This window comes from Thermobia domestica, chromosome 18 (genome assembly GCF_964235325.1).
Source record: "Thermobia domestica chromosome 18, izTheDome1.hap1.1, whole genome shotgun sequence".
Lineage (NCBI taxonomy): Eukaryota > Metazoa > Arthropoda > Insecta > Zygentoma > Lepismatidae > Thermobia > Thermobia domestica.
Window position 1 is genome coordinate 17,256,772 of NC_137471.1, and position 19,299 is coordinate 17,276,070.

At 35.6% G+C, this 19,299-nt stretch overlaps 1 protein-coding gene across 2 annotated transcripts in view; it reads right to left on the minus strand.

The window, feature by feature from the left end:
- LRR (capping protein regulator and myosin 1 linker 1 leucine rich repeat protein) overlaps nt 1-19,299 on the minus strand; it is a 109,880-nt gene that overhangs the window by 60,177 nt on the left and 30,404 nt on the right. The window contains exons 10-13 of one of the 2 annotated variants that reach the window (XM_081745064.1): nt 17,578-17,619; nt 11,756-11,943; nt 6,352-6,429; nt 2,568-2,749 (exon numbers count right to left, since the gene is read on the minus strand). In XM_081745064.1, coding sequence (XP_081601190.1) covers nt 2,568-2,749; nt 6,352-6,429; nt 11,756-11,943; nt 17,578-17,619 — 490 coding nt within the window. The remainder of the gene's footprint in view (nt 1-2,567; nt 2,750-6,351; nt 6,430-11,755; nt 11,944-17,577; nt 17,620-19,299) is intronic. The other variant, XM_081745065.1, reaches the window with a different exon arrangement.

Consider the following 19,299-nt stretch of genomic DNA (forward strand, 5'->3'; position numbering starts at 1 on the left):
TGGACTTTTACATTATGTTTTTTTTTAAATCCAACTATTAAACTTATTTTAAAACACTGCAAATGTTACCATCATTTAATAGTCACCACACGAAATATATTAAAAACAAGCTTTTTTATTATTACTATTATTACTTTTCAAAAATTGAACAAAAATAGTGATTAACAACAATAAATAATGATGGCGACTCAGTGTTTGAATAAATGTAGTTAGTTATAAGTTAACCCATCAGTTGCGTTTGTAACAATTTCCTTTTAGAATATCCCCTCTAATGACTGGTGAGCGACGGTAACACCTGCAGTGCTTTACGAGAAGTTCAAGACTTGGATGAAGAAATCATAGGACCAATATGTAAATATTTACCAACTCGATCTTCAGAGTTTTGCTCTCATCGACAAAGATCTCATTGAAATCATCGGAGTTTAATAAAACCCAGCTAAAGTGACTTGATTTCCTTATTATTTTATAAACACTACACATTTAAGAAACTACTGTTTGCGCACATGTGCAATTTTACCCTTCACAATTTAAAATATCAAACTGATAATTCAAGTATAGAACCCTTTATACATTACGTTAAGTGCGATCATAATTACTGGTGTATTTAAAAACTCTCAGAAGTAATATAGAGGTGCTCTTCCACGTCGAACGTAGGATAATTTCTTCGTAGTTTGCAATGACCAGCTTCTCCCCCGAAGAGTAGTTATTTATACGCAAATTCAATGGAAGATAAGGAGAAAAGAAACGATCAGCCCAACGATCGGTAAAGGCAGTCCATTAAGAAACATTTTCAGTTTTGCAGAAACAAGAACACAAACATTTCCGGGTTATCAAAACATTTAATTGAAGAGAAACATAAAATTAGCAATGTAAACATTCTACGTAAACCAAAATTAGAAATAAAAAATACTCGTTTCACATTCACAACTTGAATAAATGACTCCTCACTCCTATATTACTGATAATTTTGGAAAGAAAAATTCTCAACAATAGCTTCAATATTTCTTGATACTTCAAATAATTTATGATCTGGCATCCCTTACGCAGCAAGAGTTTCTCAACATTTTGTTCCATAATGGGCGGTTGCATGCAATATTTTTTAGGAAATTCCTCTCTTCTTCTACTTACGAACATGAAACAAGCTTTTAATCTAACTCCCCCTGGATCATCCACTAAAAGAACTGAGAATAAATCACAGAAGGCTCAAAAGCTGGATAGAAATAAGGCTACACACTTATTTACAGAGTCAACACTACGCACTCCACACGTTTCACCATGTAGTCTTTTAACTCCTTCAGGGTCACAAAAATTGTAGATAACGAGAAAAATATGTTTTGATCTGAAATATAAATTCTAAAGATCGTCATTTCAACGGTTATTTAGATATGATATGGGACTTTGGGTTGATAAGAGATTTTTTTAAAACAATAAGCATAAGCAGTTCTACTTATAATAAGTTTCTTTTTTGACTTTTTTTTTTTATTCTTCTACATAGTGTCAGCAATTACAATATTTGCAATCAATAGTAGTGTTTCCTACGTACTTTATAAATCCACAAGTATCTGGTAAAAATTATGCAAAACCAGAGGCGGACTATTACTAAAACATTACAGAGCAGTTTGTATTAAATTCATTTGCATTGAAGCTCCTTTAAATAGTTATAGTATCTTTAACACCAAACACATGAAAATTGAAATATTTTAAATCAGTGTCTACTAAAATTCCAAAATGAAATTTCGTGACTTTTTCGTGACCTTTTCTTTACCAAACCATAAAATTTAGTAACATTCTCAAAAGCAAGTTTGGGTGCGAATGGAGCCGAATTTTCATGCACGCGATACAAGCGTGCTTTCCTTGCGATTTGGTAGCGTCTAAAGCCGACCATAGATATTTTTGGTGGTGAATTTTGACGTTTTATAGAACAAAATTTTCTAGTCTATACTTATATTTGTAAGATAACAAAAATCGTGACCCAAAAGCTAAATTTCGTGACTTTTTCTTTAGTTTCATGATCGTTTTCTGATTTCGTGACTTTTTCATGACTTTCGTGACCGATAGACACCTTGGTCATGAAGAGGTTGAAGAGGCTGGATGGACTCCTGAGCCACATTGGAACTACAGAATAATTCCCGCTTCTACCGGCGATCGAATCCGATTTGCCCAATTGATAAATTAACGATCTGCGGACTACGCCACTGAGACTCTAAAAGAACCCAGTAAGCGATTGAAAATTAAGCTTTAGAATAATAAATTTAAGAGGACTTATAAGTTCACTAAGTAACATCATATTTATATGTTACAAGTAAGTTCACTAGGTAACGTCAATATATTTCTTACATGACACAAGTAAATTCATTAAGTAATGTCATATTTTACATGGCACAAATAAGTTAACTAGGTACCGTCATATTTATTACGTGACACAAATAAGTTCACTAAGCAACATCATATTTATTACGTGGCACAAATAAGTTCACTATGTAATGTTCTACTTATTACGCAGTATTTTTTTTTAACACCAACTCCAGATATCGAATAACTTCGAAATCATTCAATGTGCTACTTACTTGAGAGCTTCTGGTGAGAGCTTGCAGGAGGACATATTGAGGTACTTTAAGCAGAGAGTACTGGTAAAATATTGCTTGAACGAAGGAGGGATCTCTTTATTTTTCCTGTTGCTGAACATATTATGAGAAATATCCAAGTGAGTCAGATTCATCGTACAACCTCTCAACAAAGCACCAAAAAGCTGAGAACAAAACAGAACCCAATCAGACGCCATGTTTTCTTTCGAATGTACATATACACAATTCACACTGTTATCGAAAGATGTTAAAATCATCAGCTTTTCTTCGCTTGTATGTATACCAAAAATTCAAAAACAATCCTTTCCTAATTCAAATGGTATAAAATTTGGAACATTTGAATCGTTCCTTTCCTAATAGACTCATTCATATGGGAGTTTGTTCTTGAAGTAACAATACCAGGGGTCATTACATCATTCTACACAACAAAAGGAATTTTGTTCACTGATAATATGCAATAACTACACTATGTAATAACTACAAGGGTGTTTAAAAAAAAAAAAAAAAAAAAAAAAAACAATTTGCTTCCTTCAAAAGCCTTTTTGGAAAGGAGTGTTTCATTTATTTATTGCAAAATGATTTTTACTGAAATAAATCTTTACAACTTACTACATCTACAAACTGGTGGGATACTAGTAGTTTCACACAAATATAAATGAAATATGCTCAGACAAACCAATACTCAACTCTTATAAAAGCTACTACTGTTATGTAACGGTTTCCATACTACATTAGTTCGGAGTTCTGCATCAAGATATTGACACAATATCGAAATTGTCACCATATTATCTTTAATCCATTGGTGCAAACTTAAGAGAAAAGGCAGATTTACAGAAATTTTTCGGTTCACATCGCTCCACACCGTTCCTCCCTACTAACTCAAATGCTGCATAGGACTTAGTCATATACGGGAATATGTTTTATAGTACATTTTGTCATTTGTTTTTGTGCAAACATTACAGGAATATTCTTAACGTTTTCAGGAACTGATTATGGAATATAATGTGCATTGTGTGATTTTTTCTGAAAAAGCAGTTTAAGGAACTCTGCCTAAAAGCATTTTGATTTCCAGTAAACGTATAAGTCAATGGGTTAATAGTACAATCATAGAAACACCCCAAATAACTATAATTTTAATGAGTTGTGTATTGCGTTGAAATGAAAAAATGAAATATTTGAGTTTTACGTCCCACGGTTATGCCGGTTAGGCTAAAGGAGATGGTGATGATGAGAGATGAGTGAAATGGTGGAATGAAGAAAGTGGGAGGAAACGGGAGAACCCCGAGAAAACCCACGAGCACGGTGTTTGTCTACCACAAAGTCCACACGGCGCGAGCTGGGATCGAACCAGGGACCCCAAGCACCAGAGGTGAACGCTCTACCACTGAGCCACCGCGCCCCCATAAAGAGTTGTGTATTGCGTTGCCAGCATCTATTTCATTTATATTTGCATAAAATCATGTACAGATCAATATATGTTTCAGTCAACACCAGTTTCGCGCTTCTTAACCTTCTGTAGAACCAGGATTGAGAAATACAGTAGGTGTGTTGGAAATATTTTAAGATACTACTTCTATATTTACGTATTGAACTTAAGGCAAACTATGATTTCAAGATAGATTCGAGAAATTTGAATCCGTCGAACCTCCGAAGTAACCATATCACCGTCAGCTACCTTGTTCGATGTTTGTATCAAAAATGATTGGACAGACTAAATAAGCGACATTGATAATGATACACATTATATTAATGAAAAAAGGAAAACGTCCGGATTTTTAACACATCAAATCCTTTATTTGATTTTAGTTATGTTTAGTTTAGCGTCCTGTTAAGCAGCGAGGCTATATGAGACCTAGATCTAAAGCTTAACGTGGGATCTGAACCACATGAGTTCCCGCCGGGAATTAAAACTATGTCCACCACGCCAAAAGCGCGTAGACTAACCCCTTAGCCACGCGGGAGCTCCACCAAATCCTCATTCCATCTACGTATCTACACATTCTCAATTGAGGAGTTTGATGCAGTAAGTGCGTAAGTCTGAATCATGCAATTGGAGAAAAACGATGAAAATTTAAATAGTGTTTTTTTCTTCTTACATAAAAACAATGTAGTATGTAGCATTTTATTCCGATATTGAATTGAAATGTTACCAGGAGGCTAAACAAGTCACAAATGCGTTTGATACAAAAAGGGCATAAATTCGCTTACGCCCTTATTACATCAAACTCCTCAATTACGAGGATCATTCAATAAGTAAAGAGACAAAGTCTATATTTTTAACACTAATCAATTATATATATATATTTTTTTGTTTCAGGGGTGTTAGCTGGCAACCTTGGGATATGCTCTGATCTGCTGTTTCGTAATTTTATGTCAACATAACTTCAAAAATATCAATTCATCATGGCAAGTCCTCTAGAAGATTGCACCTTAGAAGAACAGCGCTCAGTCATTAGGTTTTTAGTCGCAGAAGGTGTAAAACCAAGTGAATTTTTTTCTCGAATGTTGAGACAGTACGGTAACAGTTGTACGAACCGTGCGAATGTGTACAAGTGGGTTGATCGGTTTAAAAGTGGCCGAACAAGTGTAGGTGATGAACCCCGATGTGGACGTCCAGTGGAAGTTTCTGGTTCTTCGTTGGAATCGAGGATTGACGGACTTATTTGTGGTAACAGAAGAATTACTGTTGAAATGATAGCTGAGGAAGTTCAAGTAAGTGTTGGAACTGTTCACAATGTCATTAGGAACATTTTAAAGAACAGAAAAACGTGTGTCAGATGGGTTCCCAGACAGCTTAGTGACGCTCATAAAGAATCAAGCCTTTCCATTTGTCAAGCCTTAACGCAACGAGGTTTGATTGAAGGAGACGCTTTTTTTTGAAAGAATAGTGCCTTGCGACGAGGCCTGGATCCATCACTACGACCCTGAGACCAAAAGGCAGAGTATGGAGTGGAAACACACTAGCTCTCCAGTTCGCAAAAAATTCAAGGTTCAACCTTCCGCTGGTAAAGTGCTGCTGACCATCTTTTGGGACTCACAGGGTCCAATCTATTGCGATTTCCTTGAAGATCAGCGAACTATCAATAGCCTATACTATTCTGAGAAGCTAGAACACAAAGCTAAACCAGTTATCAGGAGCAAACGCCGTGGACTCTTGTCAAAAGGAGTCATTCTTCAGCACGATAACGTCCGCCCTCATACAGCCCAGCTGACCCGAGATAAGCTTCAAGAATTGGGTTGGGAGGTCTTACCTCATCCTGCCTACAGCCCAGACCTCGCCCCATCTGATTTTTACCTGTTTGGACCACTCAAAGACGCCCTACGTGGAAAAAGATTTGCTAACAATGAGGAAGTTAAGGCAGCAGTGCAAAGGTGGCTTCGGGGTAAATCGAAAAATTTCTTCGCCAAGGGAATTAGGAAGCTGCAAGAAAGATGGGACAAATGCATAACTGTAAAGGGTGATTATATTCAAAAATAGCCTTAGTTTTGAAAGATTGAAATAAATCTTTATTGAGCTATAGCAATTTGTCTCTTTACTTATTGAATGTCCCTCGTATTATTACTAAGTTCCTGTAATTTTATTCAAGGGTGCCCACAGACGGATTTTAGGGTAAAGTTGCGCCCATAGCATTATTTGGGGGGGAGGACAAATTTTTACAGAAAATGGTACAATCAAATTGGAGAATAGTAAGTCTGGGGAGGGGAAGGTACATTTGGGGGAGAGGTAAATTAGAGGAAAAGAATGAATATAATAATATTAACTTACAGTTTCCAATGTAAAGTCTGTCTCGGCAATGATAAGATGTGTTATGGCGTTCGGTTGAGCAAGAAAGTTGTATAAATTCTGAAAGAAAAAAATACATCAGAAATCAAAATCTGTATTCTACAGCAGTACCTATATATAAAACAAATAAAATATTTTATACTGTTTAATACAATTATAATGTTTCAATTTTTTAACCAAGCCTAGCATTTATTGCAACTTATGAGTAAGTATTTTGTTTTCAGAGTTGTTTCCTGTTATACAAATGTATTTTACACTATAATTAACTTGATGCAAACAAATCTTACTAAGGCATTAGACCCATTATGTAAAGAATAAGTTTGATGTGTTATAGATTTCATCTAGATCTCTGTATAGTTTGTGCTGCCTTAATGTTGATCTGAGCCTTCATTATTACAAGTTACGTATTCTGTTTATTGCCGTTTGTTTTATGTGTCGCATTGTCTTGATACTAAGAAAATTTATTCTTATCAATTGTTATTTTGTGCTTCTTATAATCTTTGATATGAATGTACTATTTTATGCTAAATATCTTGGCATTGTTTCCTTTCTCTTGACAATGTTAAATTACCTTTGACTGCAGTAATGCAAGGCTAGAATTGTTGGTGAGTGTACGCTAGACAGTTTGAAAAAGTAGCGTATCATCCTCTTATATACGCTCTTTCTTTCGTAAATTTGAGGTGAGTATAGACTGGATTTTAAAAATATTAGGTGAATACGTATACTCCCTCTCAATACGTCCCTTACTCCGTGATTATTAATGTTTTAAATACCTCTGATTTTGTTGACAGCTTTTTTTAATGTATATATATACATAAAACCTTGGAATTCAGGTTATCGACAGATCAGCTAAATTACAGCATTGAAACTGAGATATTTTGATCGAAAATGTACTGATTCTTACATCAGCATTGAGTTCGTTGATTTATGTATTATCTAGGTTTTTAAGTCTATTTAATATATTTGTATCAAAGTCTATAGTATATATAATATATAGTATATAGTATATATATTAGTATATATATAGTCAATATATAGTATATATAATATATATATCATCAAAGTCTATTTAAGTCTATTTAATATATATATAAAAGAGAACGTACAATTTTTTGTCCGCTCATCACGCTAATACGGCTGAACCAATTTCTTTCATTTTTGGGGGGTTATTAGGATTTGGACCCTAGATGGTTTTTATCATATCACTTTAATTTTTAATTACCAGTGTCTTGAGATAATTGACCATTCAGGTGTCCATAACGTACAAATCCTTTGTTATTAGTTCATCATAGGTAAAAATAAACGTATTTATATGCAACCCGCATGACCGTGTCACTCGGCGGGTTAACATAAATGACAGGCGATATACAGCGGAAAATAGCTTGAATCTTCTGTTTAAAATTTTTTAATTGATTTGCTTATTTTTACAGACACTTTTACAATATGCCAGCACCGGGATGACCGCAGCGAAGCGGGGCGGGTTAACATAAATGACAGGCGATATAATGTTAAGATTTACTGCAATCTTCTATGGTTTTTATCATATCACTTGAAAGCGAAAAAGTAAAAATTATCTAAGTAACAAAGTTTATTGCGTTCCGGGGTGACCGCAGCGAAGCGGGGTGAACGCTGCTAGTATATATATATATATATATATATATATATATATATATATATATATATATATATATATATGGGTGATTCCACGAAAAAGGGAAATTTTCTGTCACGGGCATTTCTTCAAACTACTACTAGAAAGAATCACCTCATTTTAATTTTGTTTGGTAGTAACCGTCACAAAGTAGGTATCCCATGTATAACAGTTTGCAAATATAACACGAAACATACGTAAAAAATTAATTATTACCCAATTTCTCAACACCGTGAGCTGTCACAGACTACAGTTGACTGATTTTAATCAATAAATTACAACTGAAGTCGCAAATCAAACACCATTTAATGGTAATTAAATGGAAGAGAACACTTCAATGTTTCGGTTTTGTGGAAAGTAAACTTTTATAACGATTATTTTCGAAAGCTTGACTATGCTTCGTTTCTCTCACCTCTATTTCGTCTCAACTCCATGGCAATAGAAAAAATTATCATTGCTCTCAACAGATAGCATGCTCGTCCACATTGGCAACACCCACAAGAAGACAAGGCAGACATGTTTGACTGAAGAACAGAAAAAGTTGTGTGCATGTGTTAAAAGCTATAGGAAAAATATTTTTGTGCGTGGAAAGCAGGTGCGTATGTTAATTGATACTCAACACCATGGTATTTATTACTGAATGTATTTGTATGGTATATACCTTCTTTCCCTTGAGGAACCTACGCCTTAACGTAGAAAATTCGTACACAATTACTCACATGTACTGGTTAAAAAGTGGGCCGGTAAAGATAAATTATATTCGATTTTCTCAACTCCGTGTTTCTCAACTCCATGTCCATCTGAAAGCTAAGGAATCCACGGTGTTGAGACAAGTTCACGGAGTTGATAATCCTATAGTGTTTGTTATGCTTATGCTCTTCCAAATATTTGTTCTTTCAATATATTGATAGAAATAAAGCTCGTTTATGGTCTAGTGACTAGTATGCTCGCCTTTCGTGCGTGGTTCTGGGTTTGTTTCCCGGTGGAAGCTCAAAAATTAATGGTGTTTACTTCGCACAGTGAGGCAATTGAAAAACTCATTTCAGTAGAGATGTACTGACTGAAACCTAGGATCGCGCAGACCATCGCAACGGTCGTAGGAGCCGACACGCTGACCACGTGACATTCACACTCAAAGGCCGGCTGGTGGGTCCTAGCCCATTTAAGGAGTGTTTCGCGGAAGTTCAGATTTGGGGCTGTCAGGTAGCCGGAGGTAAAACTTCAGTCAAGTCAAGATATATGGTATCTGTTTTTAACCTATTAAAGTCTCAATCTTATGATCAACTAATTGTTTTCTTTTCAGGGATTGTCGAAGAGTCTGAGGGCAATATACGGACAGTCAATTTTATGACGCGGATCGGGAGGAATTTCTCCTGGTCTACTAAACCTGACATTTAAAAAGCGTTGGCAGTTGTCATTCTGTGTAGACTAGAACAGCCCTTCCCTGTTTCCTCAAGACATTTCCTTCATTGGAGTGGAAAATGAGGGCTACTTAACAAAGAACATCGAATTATCCAAAGAAAACAGAAATGATGAGTGCCTTACACTGTCATTTAGTGTGCATTATACAGGGCGTTTCAAAACAATACCGACAACGTTTGGGAGGTGATTCCTAACACCAAGATAAGATAAAAAGTATAGACCAATCTGGGTGCACAAATGCTTCCTTTCGCAGTTATAGGCTGCCGAAAACATGAAAAAAAATGAACTTTAAAGGTCCATAGCATAAAACTATGGGATCTACCGTAGTCGGGTCAGGCTTCACTTAGGAATTAGTATGTGCGCTATCCGAATATCCATGTTTCAGAATCTTGCGGTACTTCCACAACAACTTTTATAGAAGTAGTTGGTAAGTACTTCAGATTATACGCCCGTAGCCAAACTCCCTCTATAAAAATTGCTTCGTAAGTACCTCAGAATTATGAAACATATTTTTGGATAGTGCACATATTAGTTCCTAAGTGAAGTCGTGACCCGACTACGGCAGGTCTCATAGTTTTGGAGCTATGGACCTTTAAAGTTCATTTTTTTTTTTCATGTTTCCGGCAGCCTATAACTCCGAAAGGAAGCATTTGTGCACCCAGTTGTCTATACTTTTCGTCTTATATTGATGTCAGGAATCAGCTCCCAAACGATGTGTGTATTGTTATGAAACACCTTGTATATATACCAAATATACAAATACACTTACCAAATGTTGAAAAAGTATTGCACTTTCGACGTGTTGACTTGATTACACAGAGAAGACAGACGGTTTACATAAGCTCAGAAAACAAATGAAGTAGACATAGACAGGTTTAGTGACTACTTCATCTGTTTCGTAAGCTTATGTGAAAAGTTTGTTCTCTCCATATGATAGTCAACATATTGAAAGCGCAATAATTTTTCAATATTCGATAAGTGTATGTGTATTTCTTTTTTTCTTATTTACGTCACATATTCATATATATATATATATATATGTACTCAATTTTGGAACCTTCATTAAATATATTTTCATATGTTTGCAGTATTTTCTGGAGTATTTTTGTATAACAAATTACGTGTTATCTAGTTTGTTAGAATTTTATTCAACATAAGGAGAATACTTCTAACTTACAAAAGCTATTGGAAAATTATTTCAATTTTTATGTAAATTGAATCACTTATAAACCAAAACTTATCACCCAGATGTATCACGTTTTTCAACTCCACAGCAATTTTCAACTCCGTATTAACTAATCTCAACTCCGTGACCTATAGTCTCAACTCCGTGGGTGCTGGAAAGTTTATTATTTTTTTATTTACTACACCAATAACGATTCAGCTCTGCTGAACACCTAATTAACATGTACTTAGTAGTAGTAAGTGCATGTGATATTTTTATCGAAATAGGCGACCATCAACGGAACAAAAATTTTCCAAGTGAAAATTTCCCTTTTTCGTGGAATCACCCATATATATATATATATATATATATATATGTAGGATGTATCAAAACAACACCGACAACGTTTGGGAGGTGATTCCTGACAAAGAATAAGAAAAAAAGTATAGATCAACCTGGGTGCACAAATGCTTCCTTGGCGTCAGGAATCACCTTCCAAACGTTGTCGGTGTTGTTTTGATACACCCTATACATATATCTATATATCTATATCTATATCTATCTATCTATCTATCTATCTATATATATATATATATATAATGTAAGAATCAGTACATTTTCGATCAAAATATCTCAGTTTCAATGCTGTAATTTAACTGATCTGTCGATAACCTGAATTCCAAGGTTTTTAGATGGAATGCTAAGCCTTTAATTTAAGCCCAGAGGCTTGTTTATGTTGATGTCCGCAAATCCTATCATGTTCTGCTATCCTCGTCTTGATTTAATTTACAAGGCTGAAATTTGTTTGCCCGTACAAATGTTCATATCATGTTTTGCTATCTTTGAATAGATTCAAATACATCTTATATTTCGCATCCAGCGCTTCCTCTCCTACGATCGCTCTGTGCAAGGATTGCTATCACCTGCGATGCTTCGCCACATAACATGCTACTTTTATTGATAATTACTTTCTGAAAGTACGGTAAAAAGTTTGCTGTTCCATGGTTTTTCTCCAGACTACAAACAGATTAAAAAAAAAAAATCATTAACTAAACTTGCTCAATAATTTAGTTAAATTTATCTCTTATATAGAGTAAAGATAACTCAACATTTTAGAGTTAACATGATTCACTAAAATTGAAACTTACGTTAACTTCGTCTTTCAGGTTATTTCCACTGAGATTGAGGTATGTTAAGGTACTTGGCATGCACTTGTTGAGTGACAACGCATGCGCCAACTGGTTAACTCCTTTGGACGTCAGCCCACAGAAAGACAGGTTCAGATGTATCAAGCCTTTCGACATCTTAGATATTGAGCTACTTAAATGTGATGCACCTGTAAAAACAGTAACATTTTCGTTCATTACAGACGACGAAGCTACTCATCAAAATAGTCGCTCGTTTTTCTAGTCCTAGAAGAAAACCTTATCAAAAAATATAGATAACTGTCACCTGAAAACAAAAGAATAGCACCAAACAACTAAACTAAAGTGCCTAGAAAAGCAAGGACCCTCAAGTAACAGCAAACACAGAAAAGAGGTGAAATTCTTCATATTTCTCGAAAGCACCACAATCGTCACCCGAACTCATTTTAATCTGAGTTATACAATTTTAGGAAATATTTTGGGAAATGAGGTAGCTCCTAATTTGGAAAATTTAAAATGATGAATGAAAAAAAAAAAAATCAAACAATTATAATTTGAATTTCGACAGAGACGAAATTATCTTTCAAATTGTTCGTCAAATAAAAAAATATTGTAATTTGTGCAGAAAAATGACGAAAAGAAAAGTAACCCTAAATTTAAGCAGAGCTTGTAATAAAAATCTACTTCATTTGGTACAAAATGAGATAAAAATATCTCACCCTATGCATGTTAAACTAGATTTTCGTAACAAAACTTGGGACAATGTGAATTACGTTCAAACTGTTCATTTAATAAGAATAATAAATTAGATTACTTGAAGCAGTTACGTTCATCAGATTATACACAAAATTAAATACAATGAGTACAAAAAAAAAAAAAAAAAAAAAAAAGACAACAACTTTCAGTTAATTCTTTAATAGATCATTCTTGTTCACAAGACTCCCGTTAAGATCGATTCCTTGTATGTTTGCAGTTTGACGTCTATATGCAGCACCGATCTTAGTTTATAAAGGCGTCCCTGAGTTTTAAGATTTAGTTTAACGTAGGATCCAAACCGATTGCTGGGTTAGGTTTTCAGAGCTTCCGAATATCCCATTCCCATCTATTAGTTCAATTGTTAGATCTACGTTTTTTATCTTAACCTTTGGGTATATATATCGAAACAGAAGTAGAAAACGAATTGTGAAGATAACCAAGAAAGTTCTATCGCTTTTTCACCTACTATCTTCGAACATCGATATGTCACCTAAGGCGTACCTGGAAGATCAAAAATAGTCCCCATCAGCATCGACGACCTTCTGCCAATGTTCTGGAAAGCCATGGATTCCATCGCAGTAGAACATGGTGGGGCGTGAAGCAAAGAAGGTATCAAGTGCATTTTGCACCTACTAGGGATTTGAACTGGCGTCCTCTAAGCTGATTGTCCAAGGAATGGAATAGGTGATAATCGGACGGTGCAATGTCCGGGAAGTATGGTGGATGCGTTTTTCATCCAAGGCATAGAATGGTCTCCCGGGTCATCCTCGCCACGTGGAGCTTAGCGTTGTCCTGTAATAGGAGGACCCCTTTGCGATTCAGAAGTGCTGCCTACAGAGTTTTGAGTTTTCCTTGAACACGGCTCAACTGCTGGGACAGTACACAGTTGTATTAATGCTGTGACCAGCTGGTAGCAGTTCCCGATGCACGATGCCGCGAGCAGTCCATCAAACACACAGGAGGACCTTCTTCTGGTGCAGTGCTGGTTTCGGCTGTTTTGGAACCGGTTTATGGGATGCTAACCAATGATAACGGCGCCGTGGAGCTTCGTGCAGGACCCACTTCTCATCACATATCAGCACCCTAGCCAGAAATGGCTCTTTCCTCAGACGAGACAGCAAAGAAACACAAGTGTCTGCTTACGTTGCCTTCTGGCCCGGAGTCAAATCATGTGAGACACATCGACCCAACTTGTAGTGCTGCCGAATGCTTTCTCCACTCACACTGAATTATACTCCCAGTTCCTAACATGTTTGGCCATTGTTCGCTTCAATTGCTGCCTGAAGATCATTTTATACATGTGTTGGTCTTCCGGCACGTGATGCGTCTTCGAGTGTTTCGTCACCGTCCTTAAACTTGTTAAATCACGGCTGCACTGTCCGCGTAGTCACGACACCCTCACCAAAGGCCTGGCATATCTTCCGCCCCGCTGCAGCGGCGTTTGACCCAAGTTTGAACTCCTACAGCATGCACGCCCTTATGACACTCTGTGGAGGTCCAATGTTCACTTTGTCCTTACGCAAGTTCAAGATGTAACTGAACTACCACAACCACGTAGTATGTTAGATATACCCACACCAACAACCGACCTTCGCCTTATTTTCATTCACATTCAACTCACGTGTGAGGGCCAATGGAACACAGACGTCCACAAAAAGCGACAGAACTTTCTTGGTTACCTTTATACTTACCAGAGTTCGGAAATAACATCCATGACTATAAATTTCGCCAGTTTATAACTACGAAATGATGCATTTGTGCATTCATATTAGTCTATAGGTTTTTTACGTTTTCGTGTGACGATTCATTCCCGAATGCCCTATAGATTTTCTTGATTAACTGCTTTATAAGATGGGGAAGGAACAAAGTGGAAAAAAACTTATTATTTTTAAAATATCAGTGCCACGTGTACACCACGTGAAGGAGTTTGGTTTGTATGGCGTGATATTTTCTCAATATTGAAACCGGACGTGGTAGTAGATTTCTAGGGAGATTAGAATGGAGATCAAATATATTCGAGGGACGCTAAAATAACTGACTGCAGAAAACCGCTTCTCGTTAGCTGCTCCCGTTTTTTCCTATATAACGATCAACGTTAAAACCGGACATGGTTGATTTGTAGCTCTTCTGGTTTTAGCAGAAAGATTATAGTCGGTGAATAGGCACGTTTAACTGATTGCAAATGGCTTCTCGCTATCTGTTAAGTTGTTATTCTATGATGATCAAAGTTAAAACCGGAAAGGGTTGATTTTTACTACTTCCGGTTTTAATATCGCCTCCATCAACAAACTCGATCCCTAATTTTTGACTTACACCCTGACCTAATTTAGCAGTGATTTATGAAGTGGTTCTTGACATTTTTTGGTTCTAGGACAGAGAGACAGAGAAAATATAAAAAGCAATTTTGGTAAATCACTCTTTTTTAAAACTCCGGGCGACCAGGTAGGCGGTATTGAATCCTGCATCTCAAAGCGGGGCTGGATACCTGGACGCTTCACAAATGCTTTTCTGTTATTTAATTTTCCATTTTTCTTATTTCTTCTTCTCCATATATGATAAAGTGGTCCCATAGCGTAGTTGCTAACTTCTCGTCTTTGATGCGAACAAACCCGAGTTCGATTCCTACTGGGAACACACGGTAAAAGAAAGTATAATAGTTTTTTTCAGGACAGCCATCCTGAGTTTTCCTCATTACCACCAAGTCAATGCCGGATAGTACCTTACATAATGGTTTCACGTCGCTTCCTTCCTTCCTCCCCAATTTCCCTGGGGAGTAACCGCCGAGGGACTTCATCCCTCATACGTGACGGACTAAAATGGCCATAGGTAACGAAAGCCCAGAAATCTAGCTCCTAATCTTAAGCTACATCTGATAAAGCAACTTGCAAAAGCGCTTGCAATCAGTGGCGGCTTTAGCGAGTAGGTTGGGTAGCACGGGTCTACCCAAAAATTTTGAAAAATATATAAATGCTAAAAGATACAATAAAGAATAACATATTTTCCCACTATTTATATTAATGGTAGATAATTATTTAACAAATAACATCAACCACTACTGTCAAAGTAATTTCTTATTGTTATTAATCAATCAAATGTGTAAATGTATCCATAAGCGAAAGAGCGAATTTACCCAAAATTAAAATCTTAAAGCCGCCCCTACTTGCAATGTAACTTTTTCTTATTGTGTAATAATGTTTTCATTATGTTTTTGGTAAGCAATTCGGTTTACATGTCCGTTTCTATATGCCTTTCTTTCAATCTCTTGGAACTGAGGAAACACATATGCTCAGATTAAGGAACACGCACCTTTACGGCACTAATTACTGCTTATGTATTCTGAAAACAAAGCATAATAATTGCAAACTTCTCGTTTAACGCTGTATATATAATATATAGTTCTATTTGATCAATTTAACTTCAGAAACTAACACCACTATAATCATATATAATGCATGAATGCGTTCACTTTATTTACCCAATGCAAATTCATGCAGACCACGCTCTCCTTTTTGTTCTGTATAGTCATGCTAAAAGAGAAAATGTATTTTATGTCATAAATTTAATGTAAATAACTTCTTTTACTATTGTGGATTAACTTTATTCCCATTCAGCAGGCTAACACAATCGTGTCTGTAAAGCAATTATTACTCTGTGACAATCATTCGTCGAAAGTATTTCTTAGATATTAGCATGCACATTTTCTACACCAACATTCCAGTGTAGGCAAATTTTAGATTGAGACATTAACACTTAAAATAAATAAATAAACCCAAAGCAGAACCTAAGTTTATGAAGCAAACTTTTTACTTAGAAGTGACGCAACAAAGCATGTATACATCTTTTCTTCAACAAACGCACGTATTTTCTTCGAAGACTAAATATCAATCACGAAGAGGCTAAAATGCATCGTACAAAGGTTATTCCGATAGTAATGCCTCCTCTACTGTGACTATTTTATGTGAAGGAGGAAGAAATATTCGTGTAAAAATAAGTTAAATACGTTGGATACCTAATGAGGCTATTCAAAATACTGCCCTCTGCTTTCGATACATTTCTACCACCGTTCAAACCAATGCTGAAATATGCTTTAGAAAATTTTCAGAGGTTGTTTTCTTGACCTATACATTCGAAACGACCTTAATGTCTTCCACGTCCTGTTCACAAAGGTTGTTTTTGGGAGAAGCAAACTAATGGAAGTCACATGGTGCTCAATCAGAATTGTAAGGTGGTTGGAGTATTGATAACAGTCTTACTTTGGAAATGGCTTATGGTGTTTTCACTAAGACGTACGAATGGATAGTACCGTGGTGCAGAACAACACTGTCTCGTAGAATGTGATTTGTCTTCTATTGAACAGGTTCCCTAAATTCGTGAACTAATGTTTCTATAGCTTATGTCATCAGTCAATCACCTCACAAGAGTGTTATCTCTAATTAGCGATGCATTCTTTCTAGGTTTTCATCTGTTCCTGCAACTGCTGGTCCAACACTTTGATGTTTATTCCCCATCGATGTTTATTCTCTCAGAAACTTTTTCATCCACCGTCTAATATTTCTAAAGTCAGTTGCGTCCTCTACACATGCCGCCTTTAGTCCGCTACTGATCTCAACCAGAACTCTTTCTCATTCATACTGTTTACTTAGTTATTAGCAAATGAAAAAATGTGCGCGCTAGTAGCATAGCTAGCATTGTATTACATGTGGATGAAATTTTATTACAATATAATAAAGTTATTCCAGTGGAGGCATTAATTTCGGGATGATCTTTCTACAAAAAATGTCTTAACGAATTAATTTTGTTTTGTTAGCTTCTACACTAAATACGCTGAATTTCACAATAATTTTAGCGAACACACGACTTTCTCTTTTTATGATGAATTTGCCTCTCTCAACAAAAATTTGCCCACATCATTGGGAATTTTGAAAGCAGCATATAATACATGCATCTAGAAGTGTTAGTAGCATGTAAGCTTTACTAGCTCTTTACAGTTTCAAAAGCATTCGGTGTTAGAAATTTACACCTGCACCTATGTTTTTCAAAGAAAAGTGCTTAAAAAAATATAACCACACCTTGAGTAATTTTGGCAATTATTCCACACAAACTTGAAGCACCTATAAAGAGAAAGAAATATTCTCTATTTACTTGGTGTTAATCAAAGCACACTGCAAGCAACATGTTATATTAACTGTACATGTAACTTGCAATTAATCTCCAAATGACAATTTCGAAATTCTGGACTTTTTTTTTTTTTTTTTTTTGTGACGAAACATGATTTCTGTTACTTTTATTGCAATATATGTGGCCTTACCCTTACGCAAAGGGTACATGGCTATTCTGAATTGTATTAACAGGTATTATTTTTTCCGATTTAAATTGTGATTAATTACACAATCCACTTCATTTTCTAACACGGTTGCATAGCGCATTCGAATTGCAGTTTTGCTTATATTCCTTCTCATTTGAACTTCTTCTACATTATGGTTAGCACGCATCTCTGACTTTAAATCTAGAGCGCAGGACCTTCAAATTTTTTATAAGTAATCTCTTTGTGCCATGGGAAGGAAATGGGATTTTAAGAAATGCGACATCACGAAGACAAATGGGAACTTTTTTCCCCTCCAAATCTCTGAAATTACTTGGTATAGAATTCAAATCTCTGAAACTATTAGGTATAAAATTTTGAAATTTTGTATAAATGATCTTTCTGTACCAAGAGCGAAAGGAGTACTTGAAAAAAATTTTTCGTTGTCACAGTAACCCCCGAAACCATAATGCCCAAAATCTTGAAATTTTGTATTATTATTATTATTTTTTTTTTTTAAAAAAAAAAGCATGTACTTTAGGTTCACGATACGACTGTTTTACGAAATATGACTCCTAAGCGGAAAGCTAGGGTTCCAGTACAGCGCTGCAAGTAATTCCATTGAAACTGAACTTTCATCAACAAGTATTTTAAACCAGAATTTTTTTTTTTTTTTTTTTTTTTTTTTTTCATAAACCTTCTTTTTCCATACGAATAACAAGCATTCTGCTGGTATTCTCCCATCGTCTTCAGAAAATTGCTTCGCATTATGGATCCACGAAAGTCTGTGGTTCTGACTATAGTCGCCTGGCAATCATATAACGAGTGCCTTCTTGCAGGAATCTGTTGTGGATTTTACGACGAACAAAACTGTCAACAATATTTACGAACTTGTTTACTTCAATTTTCAGCCCGACTATAAAATATGCTACATTTTGCTAAGGTTTCACTAACGCACTGACTTTCTACACGTAAAGAAAATCACAAGGTTTATTACCACAGTACAAACGTTCATTCACATAGTACGTCCTATCCTGTGCCAAATAAATTCTGTCAGGAGGATATTGCTACTCGACCCTCGAAGACAACTTTATATTAATTTTCCATCAGTTTCTTTATCTCTTGACATCTTTTCCAAATGCATCTGTATTACCATTTCTCAACATTAATAAGCTTAAGAAAATATTGTATAACGTCGTTGATACTGCAATAGTATATATTTCACTGGAGACTGAATATTATATATATATATATATATATATATATATATATATATATATATAATCAGCACATATATAAAAAAAAGTCATATCCAGTTCTCTATTATTTTGTAATGAAAACTGCAGGCAGCAGCTTCCTGAAAAACGTCGCATTAATAGTTATTGTTAGCAAGATAGTTATTTCCACATTGGCAATACGGCCAATGTCAAGAGATCTGATTTGATCACAGCAATGTTTTCTTTTTCTTGCTTTACTGAAAACTTGACAC